The sequence below is a fragment of the Castor canadensis genome, chromosome 1 (genome assembly GCF_047511655.1).
Source record: "Castor canadensis chromosome 1, mCasCan1.hap1v2, whole genome shotgun sequence".
In the NCBI taxonomy this organism is placed as follows: Eukaryota; Metazoa; Chordata; class Mammalia; order Rodentia; family Castoridae; genus Castor; species Castor canadensis.
In genome coordinates, this window is record NC_133386.1 from 202,681,034 (window position 1) to 202,704,744 (window position 23,711).

General features: G+C 56.9%; 2 protein-coding genes across 4 annotated transcripts; one reads left to right on the plus strand and one right to left on the minus strand.

The window, feature by feature from the left end:
* Window positions 1-1,111: 1,111 nt before the first annotated feature.
* On the minus strand, window positions 1,112-11,128 carry Ap5b1 (adaptor related protein complex 5 subunit beta 1). Of its 3 annotated transcripts, none has more exons than XM_074049137.1 (3): window positions 10,792-11,128; window positions 4,110-4,275; window positions 1,112-4,018 (listed from the first exon to the last, which is right to left on the minus strand). In XM_074049137.1, exons 2-3 carry the CDS (start codon window positions 4,257-4,259, stop codon window positions 1,544-1,546), a joined length of 2,625 nt encoding a protein of 874 aa, XP_073905238.1. In that variant the 5' UTR covers window positions 4,260-4,275; window positions 10,792-11,128; the 3' UTR covers window positions 1,112-1,543. The 3 variants fall into 3 exon arrangements, with proteins under 3 accessions (XP_073905238.1, XP_073905245.1, XP_020020354.2); XM_074049144.1 differs by lacking the exon at window positions 10,792-11,128 and adding an exon at window positions 4,671-4,731; XM_020164765.2 differs by lacking the exon at window positions 10,792-11,128 and adding an exon at window positions 4,455-4,664.
* On the plus strand, window positions 10,729-21,824 carry Ovol1 (ovo like transcriptional repressor 1). Its single transcript, XM_020164764.2, has 4 exons — window positions 10,729-11,136; window positions 17,285-17,502; window positions 19,336-19,525; window positions 19,829-21,824. The coding sequence occupies exons 1-4, from the start codon at window positions 11,037-11,039 to the stop codon at window positions 20,122-20,124; spliced, it is 804 nt and encodes a 267-aa protein (XP_020020353.1). The 5' UTR covers window positions 10,729-11,036; the 3' UTR covers window positions 20,125-21,824.
* The last annotated feature ends 1,887 nt before the right edge of the window (window positions 21,825-23,711 follow it).

Consider the following 23,711-nt stretch of genomic DNA (forward strand, 5'->3'; position numbering starts at 1 on the left):
TCCTCTTCAGCTTGATAGGATGGATTACATTATTTTTTTGAAAGTTTTGTTGTATAGCCTAGACTAGCCTTGAACTATGTAGTCCAGACTGCCTTTCTCTGTTGGAAACAGCTAGAGAAGTTTGCTTCCTGCATCTGACCCCTTCCCAATTTGGAAATGGCTTACAAGGTAGCAGAACAAGTTACCTTCACAGCTTCGAGCTTGAACCTGGCCTCTCACCTTGACCCGTGACAACTCCCAGTGACCCAGGCCCTTCTTTCTTCTAGTCTGTCCCAGCAAGAAGGAGCTGGGAGCCCAAAGGCAGGGACAGAAGAAACTTCCCCCAGGATAGCTCAAGTCCAAGGTCATTCTTTCACCCTCTGCTAACTGCTGCTTCCAATCCTTGGATCTGCCCAGGGCAGGGAGCTGTGTGGCCCCTGCAGAGCCCCACTCCAAGTTGGTAAGGACAACCTGATACACAATGACAACTAGTATTCCCAATCAGCTGGGTGACTTTAGGAAAATCTCTTAACCCCTTGGCCTACAGATTCCCTCATCTGTGGGGCCCCAAAGAGCTGTTGCAAAGATGACATGAGGGAACAGCTTGTGAAAAATACCAGCTTGGTGCCTGGCAGCATAGTTGGCCATTATGCATCTGAATCCTGTGCCTGGCATATTTGGGGAATAAGAACCAGGGGAACAAGTTCTTCTTACCTGAGAAGATTGTTAAGTACAGACTGGGTTTCTTGGGAGCTGAGGTTAGGAAAAGCTAGCTCACTTTTAGCACAGATCACCAGGCCCCCCTTTGCCCCAAACCCTCCTGGCTGGCTCTCCTTACAGCTGGCTCCAACTAGCACAGCCTGGGGAGGTGGGGGAAGGGATCCCTGGCCACCAAAGCCTCCTCTTGCTGTTTCACACTGCCAACCTATTGCCCTGTCCAGTCTGAGCTCCCTGAAGCAGGAACCCTGTGACTTTGGGGGTTCCCCCAGGCGGGGAGGCCAAAGTTCCAGCTATAGCCTCCATACTAAGTTGCTCAGAGATCTTAGGCAGATCTCTGGAAAGCAGACAGGATGTTTTTCTCCTGCCTCCTGGGCAGCGATTCTGGAGACTCTTTGTAGTACGGAACTATGGAGCCTAGCAGTCTTGGGGTTTAGTCTGGAACATTTTTTTTTTCCTTCAGTACTGGGGTTTGAACTCAGGGCCTACACCTTGAGCCACTCCATCAGCCCTTTCTTGTGATGGGCTTGTTTTCAAGATAGGGTCTCACAAACTATTTACCCAGGCTGGCTTCAAGCTACCATCCTCTTGATTTCTGCCTCCTGAATAGTTAGGATTACAGGCGTGAGCTACCAGCATCCAACTAGTCTGGAACATTCTTGGGGCCTATGATTATACCATAGGGATCCTGCTCCTATCTAGGGTCCAAAAGAAACCAAGCCAGTGAGGGCTGTTGGTGAATACAGGTTTTTATGGGACAGGAATTATAGGAGTATGTACCAGGCCTTAGTAGCCACTCTTAGATCAGTCCTCATAAGGGACACAGCCCTCCCCCACTGGGCCTCGCTCAGCAGGCTGAAAGCCCACGAAGGTAGTCCCCTGCGAGGGGCAGAATAGCCCAGTCATCAGTCCGCAGAGCCACAGGCACTCCGTCCACCTGGGCTGCTTCCAGCCGCAGTAGCAGCATGGAGTCGGGCGGCAGGCGGACAGCTATGTGGTAGCTGGTGGGGGGCTGGGCCACCACCACAAAGGGCTCCAGGTGGCAAGACACCAAGGTCTCCAGTCCCTGTGGCCCTAGAGGGCACCACACACGGCTTTCTGCACCCTTTGGTAGGCAGGAGTCCCAGAGCCCTTCAAAGAACTCTGACTCAGTCCCCTTGGGGGGTTGGGGGAAAGGCAGAAAGAGGTCAGAGAAGTTCACAGACAGGGGGGGCAGGTGAGCATGGCAGGTGAGGCCACTCGGTGTAGTGTAAAGGGCCTGAACATACAGCCGTGCAGGGGCTGGGCGTCGGGGCTGCAGGGGCAGGACCAGAGGGTGAGCAGGGCGGCTGGGACACAGGCAGGGCACATAGAGGGCCCCCAAGGGCGCGTAGAGCTGTCCTTCCACACGGAAGCGCAGCTCCAGAGAATAGACAGGTTCCAGTGTCTCCACCTGGAGCTGCAGCACTGGCAGTGGACCTTTGAACTTCTGGGGCCCCACGCTCAGCCGAATTGGGGCCGGGGTCTCCTGCACCATCAGTGTTGCTGCAAAGCCCTGGTTCTCAGCCACCAGTGATGAGGCCAGTGCAGGTGCAGGAAGTGAGGGGCCCAGGGCTACCCCCAACTTGGGCCCTGCCAGGTGGGCCAAGAGGATGTAGTAGAGACGGGCATGGTCCCGCCCATCAGGGTCTTCCAGCTGCCTGGCCAGCACCTGCAACAAGTCTGACAGTCCACCCCCACCGCCTGTCCGCAACAGGGCCTTGCAGACCCGCAGCAAAGCCTGCTGTAGGCCCCAGTCAGTGCAGTGGACAGCTGCAGCCTGGAGAAAGCTGAGAATGGCACTCTGATCATCCCCCTCGGCCACCTTTGCCAGCATCTGCAGGTGCCAGCGAAGAGCTTCATCCCAGCCTGGCCTGGATACCACCTCCTGCCTTAACACCTCTCTGAGGGGCTCCCCCAGCTCAGGCCCCACCTGATCCAAAAGGTCCACAAAGTGGGGAGCCAGCACAGGCCGAGCTCGGTACAGTTGGGCCAGCCCATGGATCAAGGGTGTCAGTACTGTCGGCTGCCCAGCCAGGCAGCTGGTAACAAGGTATGAGGCCTGGAAAAAGAGAGTGGCCAAGGCCCGGGGGCCATGATCCAGAGCCGCCCTCTGCTGCAAGCCAGCCAGCAACTTCTCCATGTACTGCCGTGGACTCTGAACCTGGCCTCTCTCCTCTTCCTCGTCTTCCGCACAGAGCAGGCACAGCAAATGAAGGCGGGCCAGGAGGGTCATTGGGTCATGCAGGAGACTAGGCGTGAGGCTGCGGCAAAGCTGGGGCCGCAGCAGCAAAGGCGTAGCCTCTTCCCCCTCAGGGCCCAGTGGCCAGTTCTCCGGGAAGCTCAGGAGGCAGTGAAGGTAAAAGAGATGGGTGGGTGGGGACAGGGCTGGGTGCTGGGCAGCCAAGGTTAGCCGGTGGAGCAGCAGGACCTCGTCCTGGGCAGTGAACAGTGCCTCACCGAAGGCCGCCTTGAGAGCAAGAACAGAGTGCAGCAGCGCCAGCTGTGCAGTGCCCAGCAGCCGAACCAGCTGCGGCTTGAAGAGCACTGGTGGCTGTCCCCGCAGACCCCGCAGGGCCCAGCCCAACAGCCACAGGAGCTGGGCCTGGGCCACAGGGGTAAGCAAGTAAGAGGTGTCCAGAAGCTGAGCCACAGCAGCCCTCAGCTCCCGGGTATCCTCAGGGCTGGGTTCTCGCACTACAAGGTCCTGCTCCCTCTCCTCGGCTGTGGGCCAGCTGGGTGCCTGTGGCTGAAGGTGGGCATCACCTTCTTCAGCTAGTGTCCAGTCCCAGGGACCACCCCCAGTGGAGATCCCAGCCATAAGCAGACCTTGCATGCCAGCCCCAGACCTGGACTGTAACACCAAGGTATTGCACAGAGTAAGTGCCAGCAGCAGGCTGAGTGGCTGGACAGGGCCCACCTGTCCCAGTAGGCTCCGCAGCACCCCCAGGGAGCCCCCCAGCAGCCCAGGCTTGCAGCTCTCCAGCTCTCGCAAGCACTCACACGCTGTGGCCTGTAGAAGGCGCTGTTCGGAGGCAGGCCCAAAGCCTCGCCCCACATCTTGGCCCAAGGCCAAGCCAAGAAGTAGAGGCAGGAGCCGGCTGGAAGCTCCTGAAGTGGGGCCCAGGGCGCCTCCTACCACCAGGACTGTGGTGGCTGCCAGCAGCAGGGGCCGCCGGAGAACTGAGGGCCGTGGGGGTAGAAGGACCAAGGTGTCCAACAGGAAAGTAGCAGCCGCCTCTGCTGCAGGAGCATCAGGCCACAGTTGGGCTGGGTACTCCAAGCTCAGGGCCAGCAAGGAAACCTGCGATGGAAGATTCAGGAGGGACTTATGAGTACAAGGTTCAAGATGCACTAGGCTGGAGGATATTTATAGAGGCCATGGCAGGGCCTACCTTGGTTGGCTCGCTCAGCTTTTCACTTCTCAGATCATTCAGCAGATCGCGACCCAAATTCTCACCCTCGGCACCTGCCATGAAGGCGGATGGGCTGGCCCGGAAAGCTCCCAGGCGCTGGGCCCAGGCTTCCCGGCTCAGGGGCCCCATGGTCAGTGTCGCAGACCTGCGGGGAGGAGAGGAAGCATTAAGCTAGGGCTGAGGCTGTTGAGGGCTCATGGGGCTCCACCGCCACCAGAGGGCGCCCGGGCCATCCGCTATTCCCGGGTCGGGGGGGCGCGGAGGGGGAAAGAGGGAGTCGCTGTCACCCGGCGCCTCTGGCAGATCCCAGCAGGGACCACGCACCCGAGTCCCACGCGGAAATCGAGAGGTTACGGGGGCAACACCGGGCGGGCACCCAGGGCCTGTGCGGCGCAGGAGTGCCGGCGATGGAGGCGGGGCGCCTGGCGGGTGCGTGCCCACAGCTCATTAGGCCGCTGCCCGCCCGCGGCCGGCACCGAAACCACAGCGCTGCCCGGGCCCCCGGCGCCCGCGGTAACGGGCCGGCCTCTCGCCTCTCACCGCTGACTCAGCCGCCGCGGGCGCTCGGCCGGCCGGCTCCTTCCGGGAGCGCGGTGGGTTGGCGGCGTGGGGCGGGGTGCGCGGCGCGTGGGCGGCGGAGACCGGGCGGGCCCCGGGGCGGGGCGTAACGGGGCGCCGCCTGCCCCGCCCGCCTGGCAAGCAGGTGCCGACTCGCCGGTTTCGCTGGGGCTGAGTAACTGTCCCGCCGCGCAGGCCCCCTTCCCCGAAACCGCCGCAGGCACGGGCAAGGGCGGTGGAGTTGGTGGGCCGGGCTCCCGGGATGCCGGGCTCCGCAGCGGGGACCGCGATCCCAGGCCCTCGGGCTGACAGCGGCCCCGCGGGTCGGGAAGGCCGCCGGCGCGCCCCACGCGGGTGTCCGGGCGCAGTGCACTCAGGCGGACAAGCGCGCCCCGCGATGGCGCCCGGCGCGGGTCCTCCGGCGGCCGCTGGGGGGTGCGCACGGCTCGGGCCCAGGGCGCTGCAGAAGAGCGTGCCGCCGCCGTGGCCGAACCGGTCCGACTGGCGCCGCAGGGCTTGGCTTCGCGTCCCCGACGCCGGCTGGGGGGGGAACCGCTCGGCTTGGGGGCGAGGAGCAGGCGCCAGGTCGTGGCGGGGCAGTAACTGCTGACCTTTGCCCGAGGCCGGTGGCTGGCAGGGGTCGGGCTGCCTGGCTGGTGTAAAGCGGACAGGGCAGGGCCCTAAGCCAAAGGAAGCTAGAAAACAACGGGATCTACACTTGGGATGTGCGGGCTGACAGGGCCTGGTGGGTCACGGGGCTCGCAGCCCGCCTGCCACAGACAGGGAAACCAAAGCCTGGCTGCCAGCGATCTGGGGCCAAGCAAGACCGGAACCCAGCACTCTAGGCGTCCAGATGGCTGGATCCCAGCTGTTTGGGGGGTGTCTGGAAGGCTGGGCCTGGGGCTCACCCAGCTGCCTCTCCTAGGTCGGAGGCCCAAACTGTGGACGCCTCACCGACCGCCAGTTTCCAGGGCACAGGACCTCGGGCCCGCCGCCTACCGGCCTGACGCCTCTGGCTCTCATAACCCGCTTTGAAGATGAAACGCCAGAGCCCCCATGCCAGCGGCTGCCAACTCACCTCTCCCCTTCCTCCAAGCCGCCCAAACCCCTCCCAGCCCCACCGTGTGGTTCCAGATGGGGGTGGTGTGTAGAGCTGGAAAGGAGGGTATCTGCGTGCCCAAGGCAGTGGGGGGGGGGTGAGGGGATGGAGACTGGGAGTCAAGGGAAGGGACAGGTCGAGCCAGAAGACCTAGTCCTCTGGCTCCACAGCTGACTCACAGGCGACAGCCCCATACCACTTCCCTCTAGGTACCTCAGTTTCCCCATCTATAAAATGGGAGTGATGACTCCAGCCCAAGGGGCTGTTGGGGTGGAGCACCTGGCTAATTAGGCCTGAGATGAAAGAGGTGGAGGATGAGAGCAGCCCTGGGAGGGAAGACAGCTGGAGTAGGAGCCTGTCTGGCTTCCAGTCTGAGGCCCAGAGGGTGCTGATAACTGCAAGGCCTGTCTCACCACTCTGCTAGGTAAGGAACCATTATTAAACCCTTGTTACAGTTGAGGAGACAGGCTTCTGAGGGTCAGGGAGTCCCACCCTGGCTCTGACCCAGCCTCCAGTGGCATGGCCTCTGCCAACTGCCAACATCCTAGAGCCTTGGCTCCTTGGGATTTCCAAGACTGACAGGCTCCAGGACTAAAGTGCTACCCAGGGAGGTACCACTCATATATGATGCATGGGAGCCCGAAGAGGTGCAAAAGTCCCAGAGTTCCTCAGAGGTGGAGCTAGACTTCTGCAAACAGCCCCTCACTGAACCTGACTCCCAGCCCTCAACCTGCCCAGGTGTCTGCCCCCTATGGGAGGTGGTGCTGGCTATGTCCCTAGCACAGGCCATACATACAGGCAAGCTCAGTCCATCATTGGGGCCACCTGGGGGAATGACAGGTCCACTGTAAGGGTCAAGTTCCAACCACAGCCAGATGGCTGAGCAAGAACTTCCCCTCTCGACACCCTCACCTCATCCCTCCTCTTCCTGCTCTTTCCATCCTTCCCCATGCAGCCCAATTCTGGGAAGATTCTGGATTCAAACCTTGGGAGGGGGGAGTCAGTTTTCCTGGGCCTCAATTTTCTCATCTGTAAAATGGGACTACAACCAACCCATCCCCATAGCACTGGGTGCTGGGGATACAGGGTAATGTTCTTCTGTGTACAAGGTATTCTGGCATGTTCTGGACTTAGGTAGTGGTAGTGAATGTACATCTCTGAGGAGACTAACAACCAGTGAACCTTGTAAGAGGATCAATTTTATAGTATGTGAATTATATCTGAATAAAGCTATTTAAAACAGTGCTACAAACCGTGTGCCTCACATACAGAACTAGAACTGGTAAAGAGGAAATGACAACACATAAAAACAAATCAGAATGTCACAGTGAAAGATGCTGCAAAGAAAACAGAGTCAAGTAATGGGGCAGACGATTTAGTGGGGGGTGGTCAGAGAGGCCTCTTGGAAGAGGAGACACTTGGCTGAAACCTGAATGGGGTGAGGTAGCCAGTCACCTCCTGGGGGAAAGTGACACAGGCAGGAGGAGCCACAGGAGAGGCTGAGCTGTGAAGAGGCTGTGGCCTGCTCAGGGGACCAAGGAGGACAGTACAGTGGGGAGTATGGACGTGGTGGGAAGGGAGGGGAAGGTCAGGGGCACCAGGCCTGGGGATGTGACTCTTGAGGGGACACAAGGCTGGCTGTGGGGCTGGGAAGGCCACTGATAGAGTCAACCAGAAGCTCTGTGGCCATTGGCCACTCTGAGGATCGGTCCACTTTTGAGACCTGCTGTGCTCCTGGGCAAAAGCCCATCTGCAGCATCTCTTCTGCTGAGGAGCAGAACTAGAACTGGGAGCCCCACTTTACAAATGGGGAAACTGAGGCCCTGACAGGGTAGGTGTCTTGGTCCCAGTCCCCAAGCACTAGGAGTGTCCTCAGCTGGATTCTCTTCTGCATGCCCTTTCAGTACGTATCTCCCATGATTCATTCTGCCTTAGGCCCCCATGACCCCATCCCCTTCTCCATCACCATGCCAGCCTGGCTTCTGGAGGCCTTCCCTAAAAACAAGGAAGAGGTGGTTTCAGACCCTCTCCTGCCATCCAAATCCCACCCTAGCTCTCCCTTACACCAGCTCTTCCTTGTATTGATGAGGTTCTGTTTTTAAAATGTGAGATAAGAGGTTGGGCACAGTGGCTCACATCTATAATCCCAGCTACAGGGGAGGCTGAGAGCAGGAGGACTGAAGTTCCAGAACAGCCCAAACTTTGCAAGACACCATCTCAACGAAAAAAAAGCTGGGTATGGTGGCACATGTCTGTCATCCCAGTTGTCTTGGGAAGCTTAAAAAAAAAAATAGGAGGATTGAGGTCCATGCTGGCCCCAAAGCAAGACCCTATCTCCAAAATAACTGGAAAAAAATAAGGGTTAGGGGCATCACTCAATCAGCATTGTGCCTGCCTGGCAAGAATAAAATCCTAGGGAGGGAGAGAGGCAGGGAGGGAGGAAGGAAGGAAGGAAGACAGGCTGGAGGTGTGGCTCAAGTGGTAGAGCACCTGCCCAGCAAGCTTGATGCCAAGTTCAAACCCCAGTACCACCAAAAAAAAAAAAAGTGAAGCTGGATGCTTGGTTGGCTACTCACAGAGATCAGGAGGATCGCAGTTTGAAGCCAGCCCAGGCGAATAGTTGGAGAGGCAGACTTCTTGCTTTAGTCCGGAAAACAGGATATTCATTCATCTCACACATACTTACTGAAACCTTGCTTTGGGGCGGGCTTGATCATAGACGACATGGACTAAGCACCATCCCCTCCATTCACTGTAACTATACTGGACATACTAGCCTAGCTGGCTTCACCCATTGTACCTCCCCACCTAGCCTTCTGGACATTCCAGTTGCTCCCCTGATGAGAACGCCTGCCTCTTGTGTCCAGGGTCATCTGTGAAGCCATTTTATGACTTCACCATAGAATCCGCTGGGTACCCACCAAACACCAGCAGGTGGGGTGGGCGCAATAAAGGTGCCTAAGAAATATTTGTGGACTGTCTGAGCTAACTTCAGCTCTCTCCTGGACACACTGTGTTTGTCAATGCTGTCACTTCAGGATTTACTGCAAAAGACAAGCAGTAGGTGTTGATGAAAAGGGTCCAGGATCAGAGTGGAGGGTGGACAAGGGAAGTGTGGGCAGATAGGCAGAGTTTCAGAAAAGGAAGGGGACCCTTCTTGCCAAGGGCAAACATTAATGCCTTTTGTGTTTTATTTATCCTTTTGGCAGTTCTGGGGCTTGAACTCAGGGCCTCAGCTTGCTGGCAGGTGATCTAATGCTTGAGCCACACCCCAGCCACACCCCTTTGGCAAGAGCTCCTGTCATCCATCCTTCCAGTAACCCTAGGAGGTGGGCAATAGGATTCTTGGGGGACAGACCCATCTGAACCTAAATTCCACTCTCTTCACCCACACAAGGGGCTCCACAGAAGTCCTGGGGATGCAGGGGGTCTCTACAGGCCTCATTACTTTTGAGAGAATGTCACCTGCAACCAGATGCCTGAGAGTTCACATCAACACAGGGACTGAACTCAGGACCTCCAGATTGTAGGAGGAGCCAAGCACTCCTACCACTCCACCCAAGCCCCAGTCCTCTTTTACTTTTAGTTTGTTTTTTAGATAGGTTCAGATAGGGTCTCCAGCTTTTGCCCAAGCAGCGCTCACATCAGGATCCTTTTACCTCTACCTCCCAAGTTGCTGGGATTATAGATGTGCACCACCACACCTGGGCTCTGCTTCTTCTGACTTTTGAACTGTGTGAATTCATTTTTCAATGCACTTCCTCACATTGTGTTCCAGCAAACATTTAACACTATTCCAGAAAGGTATACTGTGACCGATACTCCTAACATGTTTGGAGCCGGTCCCATCCTTGCCCTTAATAGGTCAGCCAATAAAACAAGCCTAGCCATGGCCAAAGTGTCATAGTAAAAGGGCTCATGGAGGCCACCAACACTCCTGGGTTTAGGGGTGGGCTTGTGGAGGATCTGAGGGTGATGGATAAGGGGGTCAGGAAGGGGTGTCAAGCTGAACCTCCACTTAGAGTGGCCAGTGTCTGCAGCAGGCAAGAATGCTGGGCCTGATCCATTTGGGGGTCCTCACCCTCAGCTCTTCGACCTTTGTCACACCTGAAATCCGATCATTTGGGACAAGGAAGAGAGTCTGGGCAAGTGTGTATGCCCACCGGTCACTAGCAAAGATACTGGGGTTTTGCGGGATCTCGGTGGACGCCTCTGTCTCCGGAAAGCCTTACAGGGCAGATGGCGGGCTCTTGTTTTGCATTCGTGATGTGCGTTCCCGCCTCCCAGCCCACCCGCCCGCGGGCTCCTGCCACCCCGCGTGCCTTCCCGCACGACGACGGCGCCCAGCAAATACCTCTGGGCTGAACCACGAATTGCTCAGCCGGGCCCTTGGGATCCCGGGCCGCCTGGGAGCAGGCCCTGTTTAACAAGTGAGGCCCGGGCCGCCCATTCCCGCCCGGCGGCTTCGCGCCTCCCCAGGCGCCCCAGGCGCTCCAGGCTGGGCCGGGTCCAGTTGAGCGAGTTTCATTTCATCACCCGCGGAGCGTGCGAGCGCCGGTGCAAATAACGTTGTCCTTCCCTTCCCTGCTCCCTGTGAAACTCCCGTTTGCAAACGCGATCCCGCCTGGCTGCGAGGTCCCGGGGAGGGCGGGGGGGACGGGCCAGCTGGGCACCCGATGCTGCTGGTTGCTGGTGCCGCCACCCGCCCCCGGCCGGCCGCCCCGCCCGGGCCGCGAGGCCACCTCACCGGCAGCGGAATGGAAACCGGTTCGACAGGTAACAAATAGGTGGGTTGTCACCGTTATTTCCCAACGCATGCGCCATCGCTCTCCCGGCCACTCCAAGCTAATTAGATCAGATCAACACTCCCCCCGCCCGCCCGCCCGCCCCAGCCACCAACACACACCGCCGCGAGCCAATAAAGCGTGAACCCGTCGGTCCGGCTCGCACTTTAAGACTTCCCGAGCGGCCGCGGGGACGCCAGTCGCGCCGGGAGACGCTTACCTGCCGCTTCTCCGCCGCGCGGTGCACCTGGCTGCAAGGACTTCTCCTTCGGAGGGAGGACGGCGACCCTCGGCGGAGTGGGAAAGGGCGCGCGCCGTCAGATCACCGTCTTTCCGCGGAACGTGAGGGCGTCTCGGCGACTCCTTCCCCTAACTGCTCCCCGTCCCGCGCCCAGTTCGGGAAAAGTGGGACGACCCCGGCTCTAGTTACGGGATCGAACCGCGCCAGGCCAGAAGGGTTCGAAAATGCCGCGCGCGTTCCTGGTGAAGAAGCCGTGCGTCTCCACGTGCAAGAGGAACTGGAGCGAGCTCCCGGACGAGGAGCGCGGCGAGATCTACGTGCCAGGTGAGGCACCCGGCGCCCGAGCCTGCGGCGGCAGGAGGGCGGGGCGCGGGGACGCAGGTTTCGGTGGCTTGGGCCCCGTTAGCCCGCGGCGGGCGGACCCCTGGGCGCGGGGAGGGAGCGCAGCGCGGGCGGAAGGAGCGGGGCGGGTGGGGGTGGGGGTGAGGGTGGGGGTGGGGGTGGGAGCCCGAGGTGGAGGCGCCGCAGATCCCAGGCATGGGGCTCGGGGCCACCACCCCTCCCCCGGCCCGCGCCTCTGCTCATGGGAGGCAGCGGGGTGTGTCACCGCTCCAGCGACCCTCGGCTCTTGCGTCGTAAATCCAGAAAGCGGGGACTTTCATGAGGCGGGAAAGGGGCATTGGAGCGACGCCACTTTGGGGGGCAGGGAGCGAGCTGGAGTTTCGGCTGAGGCTTCGGCTATATGTAAGGGAAGACTCAGAACTTAAACCACTTACATAGGTCCCCTCCCCCACAACACTGGTGGCTCGGTCCCGGCGAGGGGCTAGGCGCACGGCGCCCCGAGTTTCCCTGAGCCTCCGGCCTGGCGGTCACCAAGTGCGGGAACCGGCGGGGAAGGCGTCCACTGCACCCCGGTTGCCCTTGGGACAAAGGTGGGGTCGGGTCTCACCTCTTCTAGAAACACAGTCCTTCAACCTTGCAAAGGACACATTGAGTGAAAAGTGGTTTTAAGGAGCCCACTCCATAGCCACGGGACAGGCCCCAGGAAGCTGGTGCACCAAGTTTATTTTGGGAAGACGCCTTGACAGCGTCCGCGTCTACTTTGAATGAGTAACCCGAGTTGTCTCTTCCTCCAGCAGCATCTTTCTCGAGAGCCCTGAGGCCACTTGTGCTTCTTCTGTCTTCCCGGTACCCCTCAACAAAATCGTTGGTCAGAAGGCTGCCAGCTGCCTTCGCAACCCCACCTCCCTGGCCTAGTGGGTGGGGCAGGGGCGCACTGCCCAGCGCCTCCAAGGGGGGAGAGGTGGTAATTAACCAACCGACTTTGACCCTTGATCCTCAGGCTCTCTGGCACCGCCCAGACCTTTAAGAAAGTCGGGAAGTAAGGGCAGTGGGTGAGGGGCCCTGGGAGGGCTCTTGACTCAGTTTCCCTCTCGAATCAGCTGCTGGAGATGTAGGTGTTATGGTGAACTCTTTGTGGCCTGGCCTTTCAGGCTCCCATGGCTTGTGACACTGTTGTGGGATGTTTTACAGTTTTAAGTTTTCCTCAAGGGGCTGGACCACTCTTCTGTACCTTCCTTAAACAAGGGAATGGGCCAGAAAACTGTAATGACCCCAGCCAGGAAAAGTGAGGCTGGGGTCATCACAGCCTCCTTCCTTGAGGGGTGGGCTCAGGACTGTAGTTTCTTCTTGGCCAAGTGCTCTAGCCAGGTGGCCAGTGCTCCGTGTGGGGAAGGGCTAGCACTAGATGCAGCCCCTTCCTTGCTCCTTCTTCGTTCCTTCCTCCTCCCCAACCTGTGTTTGACTTGCTGCTTAGTTGCTCCTTGGGATCTGATAAACTGAACTTGGACTGTGTGAAAGGTGAGCTGAGCCTTGAGCCAGGCTCAGCGGGCTGTTATTTTTAGTTTTATTTCACATCCCAATCAGTAACAGATCATGTGTTGACTTTTACAAAGGACAAAGAAATTCCGCTTATTCAAATCATTTGCCTTCTTTGGGTCCTAGTGATCCCCCCACCACTCTGTTGGGGGGGCGGGTAGTGGTGGAGACCTGTGCCCCAAGGGCTGTTCTGTCAGGTGCAGGGAAGGCCTCAGGGTGGTCTCTGCCACCTGCTGCCACTGTCCACGTGAGGGGATACACAGGTGCTCACTTTCCAGGATGGTCCCAGGTCGGGTGGGAGGAAGGGAACCTCCAGGACACCGGTAAGAATTTGCCCTATGGCTTGGGCAAGTCCTGTGAGTCAAGTAAAGGGTAGATAGTCTAGAGCTTGATTTTCCCTCTAAAAGCTGTGTGGCCCACTGGAGTTTTGAATGTCCTCAGTCCACGCTTGGGTGCCTCAGATGGCTGGAGAGAAGGGAGCTGTGTTTTCTGGTGGCCTGTCCTCTGGCTGGGCCATTCCATCATCAGCCAACCATGACCCCAGGAGTCAGCCAGGCACGTTTCTGTCACCCCACCTCACAGACTCCTGGCACATTGTGACCAGCTAAGCATTGACCCTATTCCCATTGGGAGGGCTGGGGAACATGGGAGCCTGTGAGTTCTGACCTTCCCACCAGGGCCCTCTGAGATCCTCAAAATGTCATCAAGACCACCTTGGAGGGAGAAGAGAAGGTTTTATCTACCAAAGATGCTAGGCCTGGCATGATAGCTGTGACTTGCAGTTGCACCAGTCTTTCTCCCCATACAAAATTCTAGAGACTCCCCTATGAGGGCAGAATCTCTCCCTCAGCCCAGCTGTCCTCCCAAAGCTGAGGGCACAGCCCAGGACTGGACGTCGTAGGCTGGAAGGCAGGCAAGTGAGAAAGCAGCCCCATTGGCACTGGGAGATGGCAGGGTTAGTAGTTAAGATGGCTCCTTTCTGGCTTCCCTCACCAATCCCAGTGTGAGCTCTCCTTGGTTGTGTCAACATTAACTGTGGAGTGACAGGGGGGATGCTGGCTTCTTAAGGTCGAAGCAGGCACTGTACCTGGGGGTAAATTCCGATTCTGGACTGGGGAAGGCTTCCGGAGCACTGATGAAGCAATTGTGAGCTCAGACCCTTGCTGAGTGAAATCTCAAGGCCAGCATGGCACCTGGGGACAGACCCAGCCTGGAAACTGGAACTACAAGAGCATCCTAGGGGCCTTTTCCAGGCTCCTAGACCCCCCAGTTCTGAGCCTGCCCTCTGACCTCTGGCCTGGATTCCCTTTGGACTATTCTATTGGTTCTGCAGGCTGAGTAGGAATCCCAGTGCATGTGGGGTGGGCAGGAGAGGCTGGGCCTCTGCTGAGTATTCCAGTAATTCCTGGGAGTGCTGGGCTGTGCTTTCTAGGGAAAAGGACAACTAGCTAGTACATAAAGACAGAAGAACAACTCCAGTCCCAGCAGTGGGTTGGATGGGATTTCCTACCTGTCCTATGGGGTAACACCCAAGCTGCTAAGTCGATTGTCCAAACTTGGGTGTCCTGAGGCAGAAGCTGCCAAACTGTAGCAGAAAGAGAGCAGGTAAAGGCTTGCCCCAGGCCCAGGGATCTGGGGAGTGAAGACTGGCCATTGCTGGTGCTGGCTCCTTTGTATCAGTGTTTGTTTTCAGCAAGTGCTGTATGTCATGCCACAAGGGCACCCAATAGGTACTGAGGGGGAGGGCGAAGGAACCCCAGAGCTTCCGGCTCTTCAGGGCCAGACACCCTGGTATGATGGCCAAGGGCACAGTTCTAACTCCAGCATGGTCACTGAATAAAAAGCAGTTGGGAAAGGGGGACATATATTGCCTTAGAGAAGAACTCTGGCACTAAGCAGAATGGCAACAAAAGACTAAGAGTTGGGCCATGTGTCCCCAGAGCTGCCTCTGCCAGCTAGCAGTGTTGTTCCTAGACCAACACCTAGATTGCTAGCGGACCTGCAGGACTCAGAGAGCCACACACAAGGCCCAGCCCTTTCTAACCAAGATGTGAGGTTGCCTAAAGCCAAGCTGAGCTGTAGACACACATTTAGAACCGAGTTGTCCCCCACCAGCACCTGTGCAGTCAGCTGGGGACCCAGAGGCTGGGCATCCTCACATCTGCTTCACTCACTCTCTCCAAAGACCAGGCTTCATGCCCAACCCTGTCTGAGGCCTTGGATGGGGTAGGACCTGGCATTCTGTCCACTATCTGAGCCAGTAGCTTTCAGTCCAAGAGAGGGGGCCTTGAGGAGGGAAGGCGGGGACAGTGTTGGGTGGGCAGCCCTTCCTGTCTGGTCCACTGCTCTGGGCCCAGGCCCACAGTTACCATCCAGGTAAAGACACAAGAGGCCAGCAGGAGGGAGCCCATGGGCCCATGAAAGAGGAGGGAAAGGCTGGCTGGCTTGGCCTTGCCACACTCCACAGCTGTGGGCAGGTGATGTAGCCACAGCAGCCGCCGCCTTGCCGGAAACATCTAATTAGGGGACAGAGAACAGCACCAGCCAGGGCCCAACCAGTTCTGCCTCCTGCCATTCAGTCACACTCAGGACCAGCGGATGATGCACTGATGCACAACTCCCTGTGTGTGCAGCCCAGCTGGGTGGCAGGGAGACAGGTTTGACGAGTGGGTGGGATGAGGCAAACATCCCCACCCTGGCAGCCTCATCAGCCCCTGGCTCAGGGTAGAGGCAGCATAGGGCATGCACCTAGTCACACTCCACTCGGGCCCATGTCCTCAGCCTTTCCAGGTTTTTGTGGAAGGGCAGAGATAGGCAAAGAGGACTACCTCTCAACCAGGTCCTCAGACCCCCACCCATAAGCCTCCCCTCCATGGAGCCAGGAACCCAAGTGTCACAGCTCATCCTGAATTCAGACTGGCTCATTTACGTGCTGTCACTCTGCCATCTGCTGCTCTGTGCCCAGACAGTGTGGCCCAGCTCAGCTTTTGGAAGCCTCAATCATGCTATCCCAAAGTGACACTGAAGAGGACTGTTTCCACGTGGGTTGAAAAGAGGACATTGTTGTCCAGTCTTGGACTCATCAGTCAAGGTCTCCAGTGGCTGGTGAGTGGGCACCAGAGCCACCAACCCAGCCCAGACCTGGGCACACACACAGCTCACCACAGCAGATAGGCCAAGAGCTTGGCCTGACCTGAGCCAGCGTGGCTCAGAAAGGTGGGACGCCAGGCCAGGGCCAGGCGCTGGTGAATCAACCTGGAATGAGGTGGCTCATTAAAGTCCCCCGGACAGACGGACGCCAATGCCAGCAGAACGGGTTCTGGGCGGCGGGCAGGCACATTCTTTTCTTGTCAGACCTTTGTTGTGTTTTGAGGGGGCGAGAGCAGGGCCGCTCCCGAAACTCCAGTGTTTCATACTCACCCGCCCTCCATTATCATTGCCCCTCTGGTGTCCCCCACAGCCCTGTCCATCCTAGGAGAGGAGGTCAGGGCAGCGGACTGACTTGGGTGCTTACCCCTGTCTCCCAGCTTGGAGCAGAGGGCCTTGCGCGTGCTTCTGAAATCCCAAATCTACTCCCTGTGTTCCTCTGGCTCACTCATCTTTTCCTTCCCAGGCTCCTCTTATTTTGTCCTGAAGCTTGGGAAACGGTCCTAGCTTATTGGTTTTAAGTGGAGAGCTCAGGCTGTACTAGTTGAAATTGTAGTTGAACACTTAGACCGTTGGCCCCAGCTCTGGTGGCTTTGAGACTTGTCACCTGTGGGCCACTTTTTCCGCTCAGGGTCTGCAGCCAAGGCTCCCTGGCCTGTTTAGTGTGAGGTGTCTGCTGAGGGGAGCAGCCTTGTCAAAGGGCTGCCAGGTATCGGTGTGCCACTGCCGGAGGGAGCCCAGCCCGACTGCTATAGCAAGCGGTCCCACTGTGGGGGAGGCTTGCGTAAGTGCTGGGCAGGCGGCCCAGAGACTGTTACAAGCATCCACCTGCTGCTCCCCGACCTCCTCCCTCTCCACCCACCTGGCCTGTTTGCCTACTGAGCTGGGCCCAACCCAAGTCAGGAGCCTGGAGCCCTGATGGGCTGGACAGCAGAAAACAGCCAGTCCAGGGGAGGAAGGGGCTAGGACCACCTGAACTCCAAATGCTAGCAGCTGGGAGGAGCCCAGAGTACCAGGGACCCCTTCTTGGGCTAGGATGCGTCTCAAGAAGCTGTCCCTGGTCATGTCCTCCATTGGTGCCCTTTGTCTCTATAGGAGTGAGGACAGGCCTGGAATCTGGAGGGACTGACCCAGGTGGGGCGTGGGGCGGGCGGACACTGGGCGAGCATAATTGGCAGGGTAGTTCGGTCCTCCCAGTTCCGCTAAGACACAAGTTACTCAGTGAGCAGTGGCACTTGGCTGGCGTCACCTATAATTATCTTAATGGAGCAGGAGGGAGATGCAGGTGTCGTAGGCCAAAGGCAGCCCCACTTTGCCACATGCCTTCAAGGGGAGGAACGGACGCTCCAGGTTCCAGCCACCCTCTTGCCAGGAAGCCTTCCTGAAACCCCGCTGGAGCCTCATTTCTTTCCTACACACCCTCACCTGGCTGTTCTCTTCTCCCCAGTCAGCCTAGGCTTCTGCCCACCACAGCCCTATCAGGAGCCAGAGCCATCGGTGGCTGAACTTCCTTCCTGCCCCCTGGCTTTGGACATGAGCCTTCGAGACTCCAACTACAGTGTGGCCTCAGGGCCCTGCGTGGTAGCCCAGCTGCCCTCTGAAGATGTGGGCTGCCTGACGGACTCCCAGAGCAGAGACCAGGGCTTCCTGCGCACCAAGATGAAGGTAATGATTCTCCCACTGTGTCAAGGTCCGGGGCGTGTGTGGCATCCAGCCCACACAACGGGGCACAAAAGTGACACAGGCAGAAGCTGACCAAGGCCCTGGGCTGAGGCTTCTGCAGAGAAGATTGTAGCAAGAACACAGAGTGGGGAGGGAAGTAGGTCTGAAGTGAAAACGTCTAACCCTTTGGAGCCCACATCTGCAAGTTGTCCAGTTTCATTTCTGGCTACAGAGGCAAGGAAAGCGATAGGAAGAGCCACCTCTTCACACACAAGTCCTAGGCAGTGAGGCAGGAGCCTGGCCTAGCTATGTCTCCTGCCTGGACTGCGTCAAGTGTGATGTCTGCAGTTGGTGTGGTGGTTAGCCGTTCTTTGAGGCATGTGGCAATGACCACCTCACCAAGTCTGCCATCTCCAGCCCGTCAGCGTGCCAGGCCATGAATGGGAACAGGAGCAACCCCCAGTCTACCCCACCCTTGGCAGAACTGCTTATGGCAGAATAGACGCCTGCCTTCTACAGAAAGCGTGGGCAGCAAGCTGGCCCTGGCTGGGTTGGCGTTCCCAAATACTCCAGGACTTGGGGGCACCTGCTGGCAGTGACCTAGTGGAAGGATGTTCCTCTAGCTCCCTTTATACCAAAAGGCTGCCATGGAGGGCTATCCCTTCCCCTCCTACCTGTGGAGCCCAATGTGTGTTGTAATGGAAAGGAAAAATTGAGACCTGTTCCACGGTTGGCCACAGCCAGCCAGACTCTCCCAACCTTCATGGTGACCCCTCACCTGTCCTCCCCATCCCTCAGACCCCAGAGAGTAGAATATGGGCAGGACAACAGAGGAGTCAGAGGCCAAGTCTGACTCACAGTGTCTTGACTAGCTGCAAGGAAAGGGAAATGGCCTTGGATGCTAAAAGCAGGACAGAATGAGGGTACCGAATGGGAGGTGTGTGTGAGCCACAGGAGCGGGAGTGGCAAGTGACAGGACCCCTATACACCACAACCTCTGGAGGTTAACAGAGGTGAGGGCAGAGAGCATATGACCCTAAGCTGGCTATTCAGCCACCCTTGTGCTGTTCACACCAGGAGAATTGCTGCAGCTACTCTGAGCAGCACACTTTCAGAGGTGTCTGGTGGCGCCAAGGACTTGCTTCAAACGACTCTAGGCAAGGGGGAAAGAGGGGATAGTAGAGGTAGAGGAAGACTTGCACTGAGAGACAGGTAGGGGCCCATAGTACTAGTCTTTCCATTCATTATTGTACAAATTTGAAATTTCCCATCATTTAAAAAAAAAGTCAAAAAGATTTTTAGGCAAGAGGGTGGCACAGGAGTGCAAATCACACCCCATCAGACCTGGCTTGGGTAAACCCAGGAAGTGAGGCTGGCTTGTGAGGGGACTCCTAGCTCTGAGAGGTGCCCCAGGCTGGGGAGGCTGCCACTGCAGTCATGGTGTGGACTTCTTCTCCGTCCCAAAGGGCTAAACAAGAATGAATAAATAAAAACCGCAGAGAGGCAGATCCAGCCTCGGGTGAGGGAGAACTTTCTAACAGGTAGAGCTGACTGATGGTGGAACAGCTACTTACAAGTACTCAAGTCACCTTTCACAGAATGGTTAAGGCAGGCCTGGGTGACAGCCTCAGAAAGGAACTCATAACCCAACAGGAAGTTGGACCAATGACCCAAGAGGTTCCCACACTGCCCCTCTCTTAGCAGACAGCACAGGCTGTGGCCTCTGGAGGGTGGGCACCACTTTCCTCCAATGCTAGGGGCTGACGTGTGTCCTGACCTGCCAGCCTGCAGTCCTAACTTTCGGCTGGCTGTCACAAATACCATCCTTGCCCCCAGGTGACTATGGGGGACAGTCCCAATGGAGACCTCTTCACCTGTCACATCTGCCAGAAGGCCTTCACCTACCAGCGCATGCTGAATCGCCACATGAAGTGTCACAATGATGTCAAGAGGCACCTCTGCACATACTGTGGAAAAGGCTTCAATGATACCTTTGACCTCAAGAGACATGTCCGAACCCACACTGGTAAGTGGAAGCCCGTGACTGGGAGGGAGCACCCCAGACCTGCCTGGCTAAGGTAACATAGCAAGATTCCTGTAGCACTCTTGTAAAATGGGCAACCCAGAGCAGGCATCTTGGAGCTAAGGGCAGATGTCCTCCTCAGTACATTGATGAGCACTTTTGATCTGAGAGCCCACTGGGCAATTGCTAGGCCTTGTCAGTCCCTCTGTCCCAGAGTGAGGTGTCCTGACCTTTCTGTTCCATGGTGCTGCTGACAGGCTCCAGGGTCCCCGTCAGGTGCCTGATGCCAGTCCCTGTCCTTTGCAGGTGTCCGACCTTATAAGTGCAGTCTGTGTGACAAGGCCTTCACCCAGCGCTGCTCTCTGGAGTCTCACCTAAAAAAGATCCATGGTGTGCAGCAGAAGTACGCATACAAGGAACGCCGGGCCAAGCTGTACGTGTGTGAGGAGTGTGGCTGCACATCCGAGACTCAAGAAGGTCATGTTCTTCACCTAAAGGAGCACCACCCCGACAGCCCGCTGCTGCGGAAGACCCCCAAGAAGGTGGCTGTGGCCCTGCAGAATACTGTCACTTCCCTGTTGCAGGGCAGCCCCCACCTCTGAGCAGCACAGGCCTGGGGATGCTCCTGGAGTCCTCTAAGAGTCCGGGTTTGCCTCCCTGCTGCCCAGCCAGTTGACCCTCCTGTGGTCTCTTGCCAGAACACCAGTGATCGGGACTGGAGCCCCCCAGGCCTTGGTCTCCCCACAGTCACACTTGCTCGCTCAGGCCCAACACTGACTCCTCCTTTCAGCACATTTGCCTCATGGGCAGAGACTACCCTGAGCGTGTGTGTCTGGGTAGGGGTGAGGCCAAGTGGCTAGAAGCAGTGTTACAGAGACGGGCACTGCTTCCCTGCAGCAGGACTTCCTCCCAAGAAGAGGTTCAGTGAAAGGGGATCCTGATGCCCTCATCCTGGACACAGACAGGGACTGTGGGTCCCCATGGACAGCAGTAAAGAGCACTGGCAAAGAGCACCCTTGAAAACAACCACGGTGGGAGGCTGGCAGCTGCCCACACCCCTGCAGGGCTTTTCACGCTCAGGGTTCTGGAGGGCTCCGCCCATCTGACAGAGGCATATGTGTGCACAGCTGTGCGTACTTGTATGTGTGTGCAGGACTGCCCTGTGTGTGGACTCGTGTGCCTGCATGCAGCTGTCCGGGTGCATGTGTGTATACTCACTGCTGTCTCTGTGGGTGTACACAGGTGGCCTTTCCACATATCACCTCATTCTTAAGAAACCAACCACAAGGTGCCAAGGAGGTTTTATTTCCTTTTTTTTTAAAGATGACAAATGTATAGATATTAATATATTTTTGGTGCCCATGGCAACTATTTTTAAAAGAGGGATGGAGCTGGCTTTTCTCCTCCCCCATGTGGTTCTATTTATCCTGGACATTTCAAACCTCCTCTGTGCCTTGGCTCTGGGGTAGCTGCACTGGCCCACCCCTGTTTTTTGACAGTTCACAGAAGACCTTCCAACAGCCCTACCCTGAGAATGGACTGCTCCTCTGTCCTGCCCCTTCTGCCAGACGGTGCTTCACCTCTCCTGCCCCTCTCAACCTGGGCTCGGCCACCCCCAACATCCCCTCCTGCTAACATCAGAAATTTCCAGAGGGAGGAGAATATCAGGTGGTTTACAAAGTTTCTCCGTACCCTTTTTGCTGACTTTTCCACATGGCTAGGCTGGGGTTTTCAGCACCTGTGGACTGGTTGGCTCCTGAGGAAGTGGGTCATTCTCCCTTGGTGTGGCCCGCTGGGCGTCCTGCTGATAAAGGGAAAGGGGTTGTGGGTCAAAAGGGTGTGTGTCTTGTGGGTCAAAGGAGACAGGCCTGGGATCAGAGCCAGCCTGCCAGAGTGAGAGGTAACTTGTGGAATGTGGGAGGTTGGGCAGTCCCTGGAAGCCAAACCCCATCAAATCCAGCCATGGCCTCTCCTGGCCCAAAGGTACAGTGTCTGTGCAGACCCTGCTGTGGCCCCAGGCTCGGGCTAATCCCAGAGGAAGGAGCCTTTTTGTACTGTCTCTGAACTGTGTATAGACTGACTCTGAAGACTTATTTCTTTTACTTTATTTTTACTTTAGTGTGTCAGTTGTTACGGTATTCTGGAAATTCTAAAGTATAAAATCACGTTATCTGGAAGCTCTGTTTGTGTTTACATTTCTGTTTCCCTGGGTTCATTGCCAGTCTGAAGCTCTATGTTGTCTGTCTTATTTTGTAACTTTCCCTCCAACTATTAAAATCAGAGAACTAATGTTTTCTGTATTTATATGTTTTTTTTTATCTTGAGCATCCCCCGCCAGGAAATTCATCAAAACCATTGCCATTTCTATCCAAACTGTGCCCCTTCATGGTTACCAGTGGACTCAAGTCAAAACAAGACTTGACCTGACTTAGCTAGGTGACATGACCTGCCAGGTCACCAGTGGTCAGCATGTGCTGACCTAGCAGCAGCAGAGGCCTCCCCCCACCAACTCCTCACCTGCTCAACGCTCAGCCTCCCCACTGAGGGCCTCCGCTGGCCCAGAGCCTCCAACTCTCCAATCACTTGAGGTAACAGCCTCAGCCTCTCTTCCCAGCACTCTTCTGGAATTGCACCAAAGGAAGAGGAACCACGTTCCCAATATCAAAGGACTCAAAGGCCATGTCACTTCCCGTCAGACACAGGGATGCTACTCTGTGTGCGCGGCCCTGAAGACAGCCACACACATAGCACGGGTCAGTACCAGCTGTGCTTTGAGGTACTTTTCACAAGTCCTCCAGCCACCCAGTGAGGCCCGACAGAGGACAGTTAGGGAGATGGTCCCACAGCCAACTAGGAATAGAGTTGGGAGAGCAACCAGCCAGTCTGGCACAGGATCTATGCCCAATGCCACTAGAGAACTGGGACGACGCAGTGGGACGCTTCTGGCCTTGCAAACTAGAAGGAAATTTGGAGATGAGCTGGCCTTTCCTTACCCATATGCAGGATTGCTCTGGGGACCCTAGTCTCTGGGTCCTGGTTCAGTGTCCCTCCATCATGTCTTGGCCAATTGGAAGAGGAGGAGAAGAGCTTCCAGGCCAGGACCACTGGCAAAAGTCCGGGGAGGTGTGAAAGGGTACTGTGAGGAAGGAAACCACTGATCTGACCCCCCCAGCTTACTACTCACAGAAGTCCAGAGGCCTGGAACGGGCCCCTAACACTGCTTTGTCTCTTTATTTGTTTGTTTGTTTGTTTGTAGTACTGGGCTTGAACTCAGGGCCTTCACCTTGAGCCACTCCACCAGCCCTATTTCTGTGAAGGTTTTTTTCAAGGTAGGGTCTTGCAGTATTATTTGTCCGAACTGGCTTCGAACTGTGATCCTCCTGATCTCTGCCTCCAGAGTAGCTAGGATTACAGGTGTGAGCCACTGGCGCCCGGCTTGCTATGTCTCTGAATAGCAGTCGTGCAGGATTTCTCTTCTCTGGAGAAGCTTTCTCCTGAGAAGGGACAACACAAGTTCATTTTACACATCCAAATGGAGCCCCTTGTTGGGGCTATGTCAACTTCAGGGGGAAAAGGGACAGTTTCCAGAGAGCCAAGGGTGGTGGTGGTGGTTGACAGATTCCCGGAGCTCCTTTGAACCTCTCACCTCCTTCCAGCTCCTCAAAGAAGCTCTGTGCAGAATCCTGCACCTCCCTCAGAAGAGCCCTTCCCCAGCAGCATGGGGCCAGACAGTCACAGTTCATGTGTCTTCAGGTTCTCAGGACTGGAGTCTGGGTGGGTGCCATAAGGGAAACAAGTGAAAGGTGGAGGGGCCTGGCTGACTGGGTAATAGGCCCTGGCCAGGAGGAGAGAAGAGATTAGTGTAGGTCAATGTGTAACTAAGGAGAAATTATGTGGCTAGACCACAAACATGAGGGAACCCCAAAAGGAGTCCTTTGCATCTGAAAGAACAAAGGCTTCTTAGAGTAGGTAGGGCTCCAGCCAGGGGACTCAGGATGGGACAGAAGAAGGCACAGGGTGGTCCTGGAACACAGGATGAGATCAGATAACTGGAGGACAGGAGTGTGGTAAAAGGGCAGATCCACCACCAATCCCCAGGATGTCAGCCACAGATGTCCAGGGAGCTCTGCCTGGGGGTCAGTAAGGACTGATAAGAGAGACTGGGTGGAGCCTGATCCAAGAGGAAGGC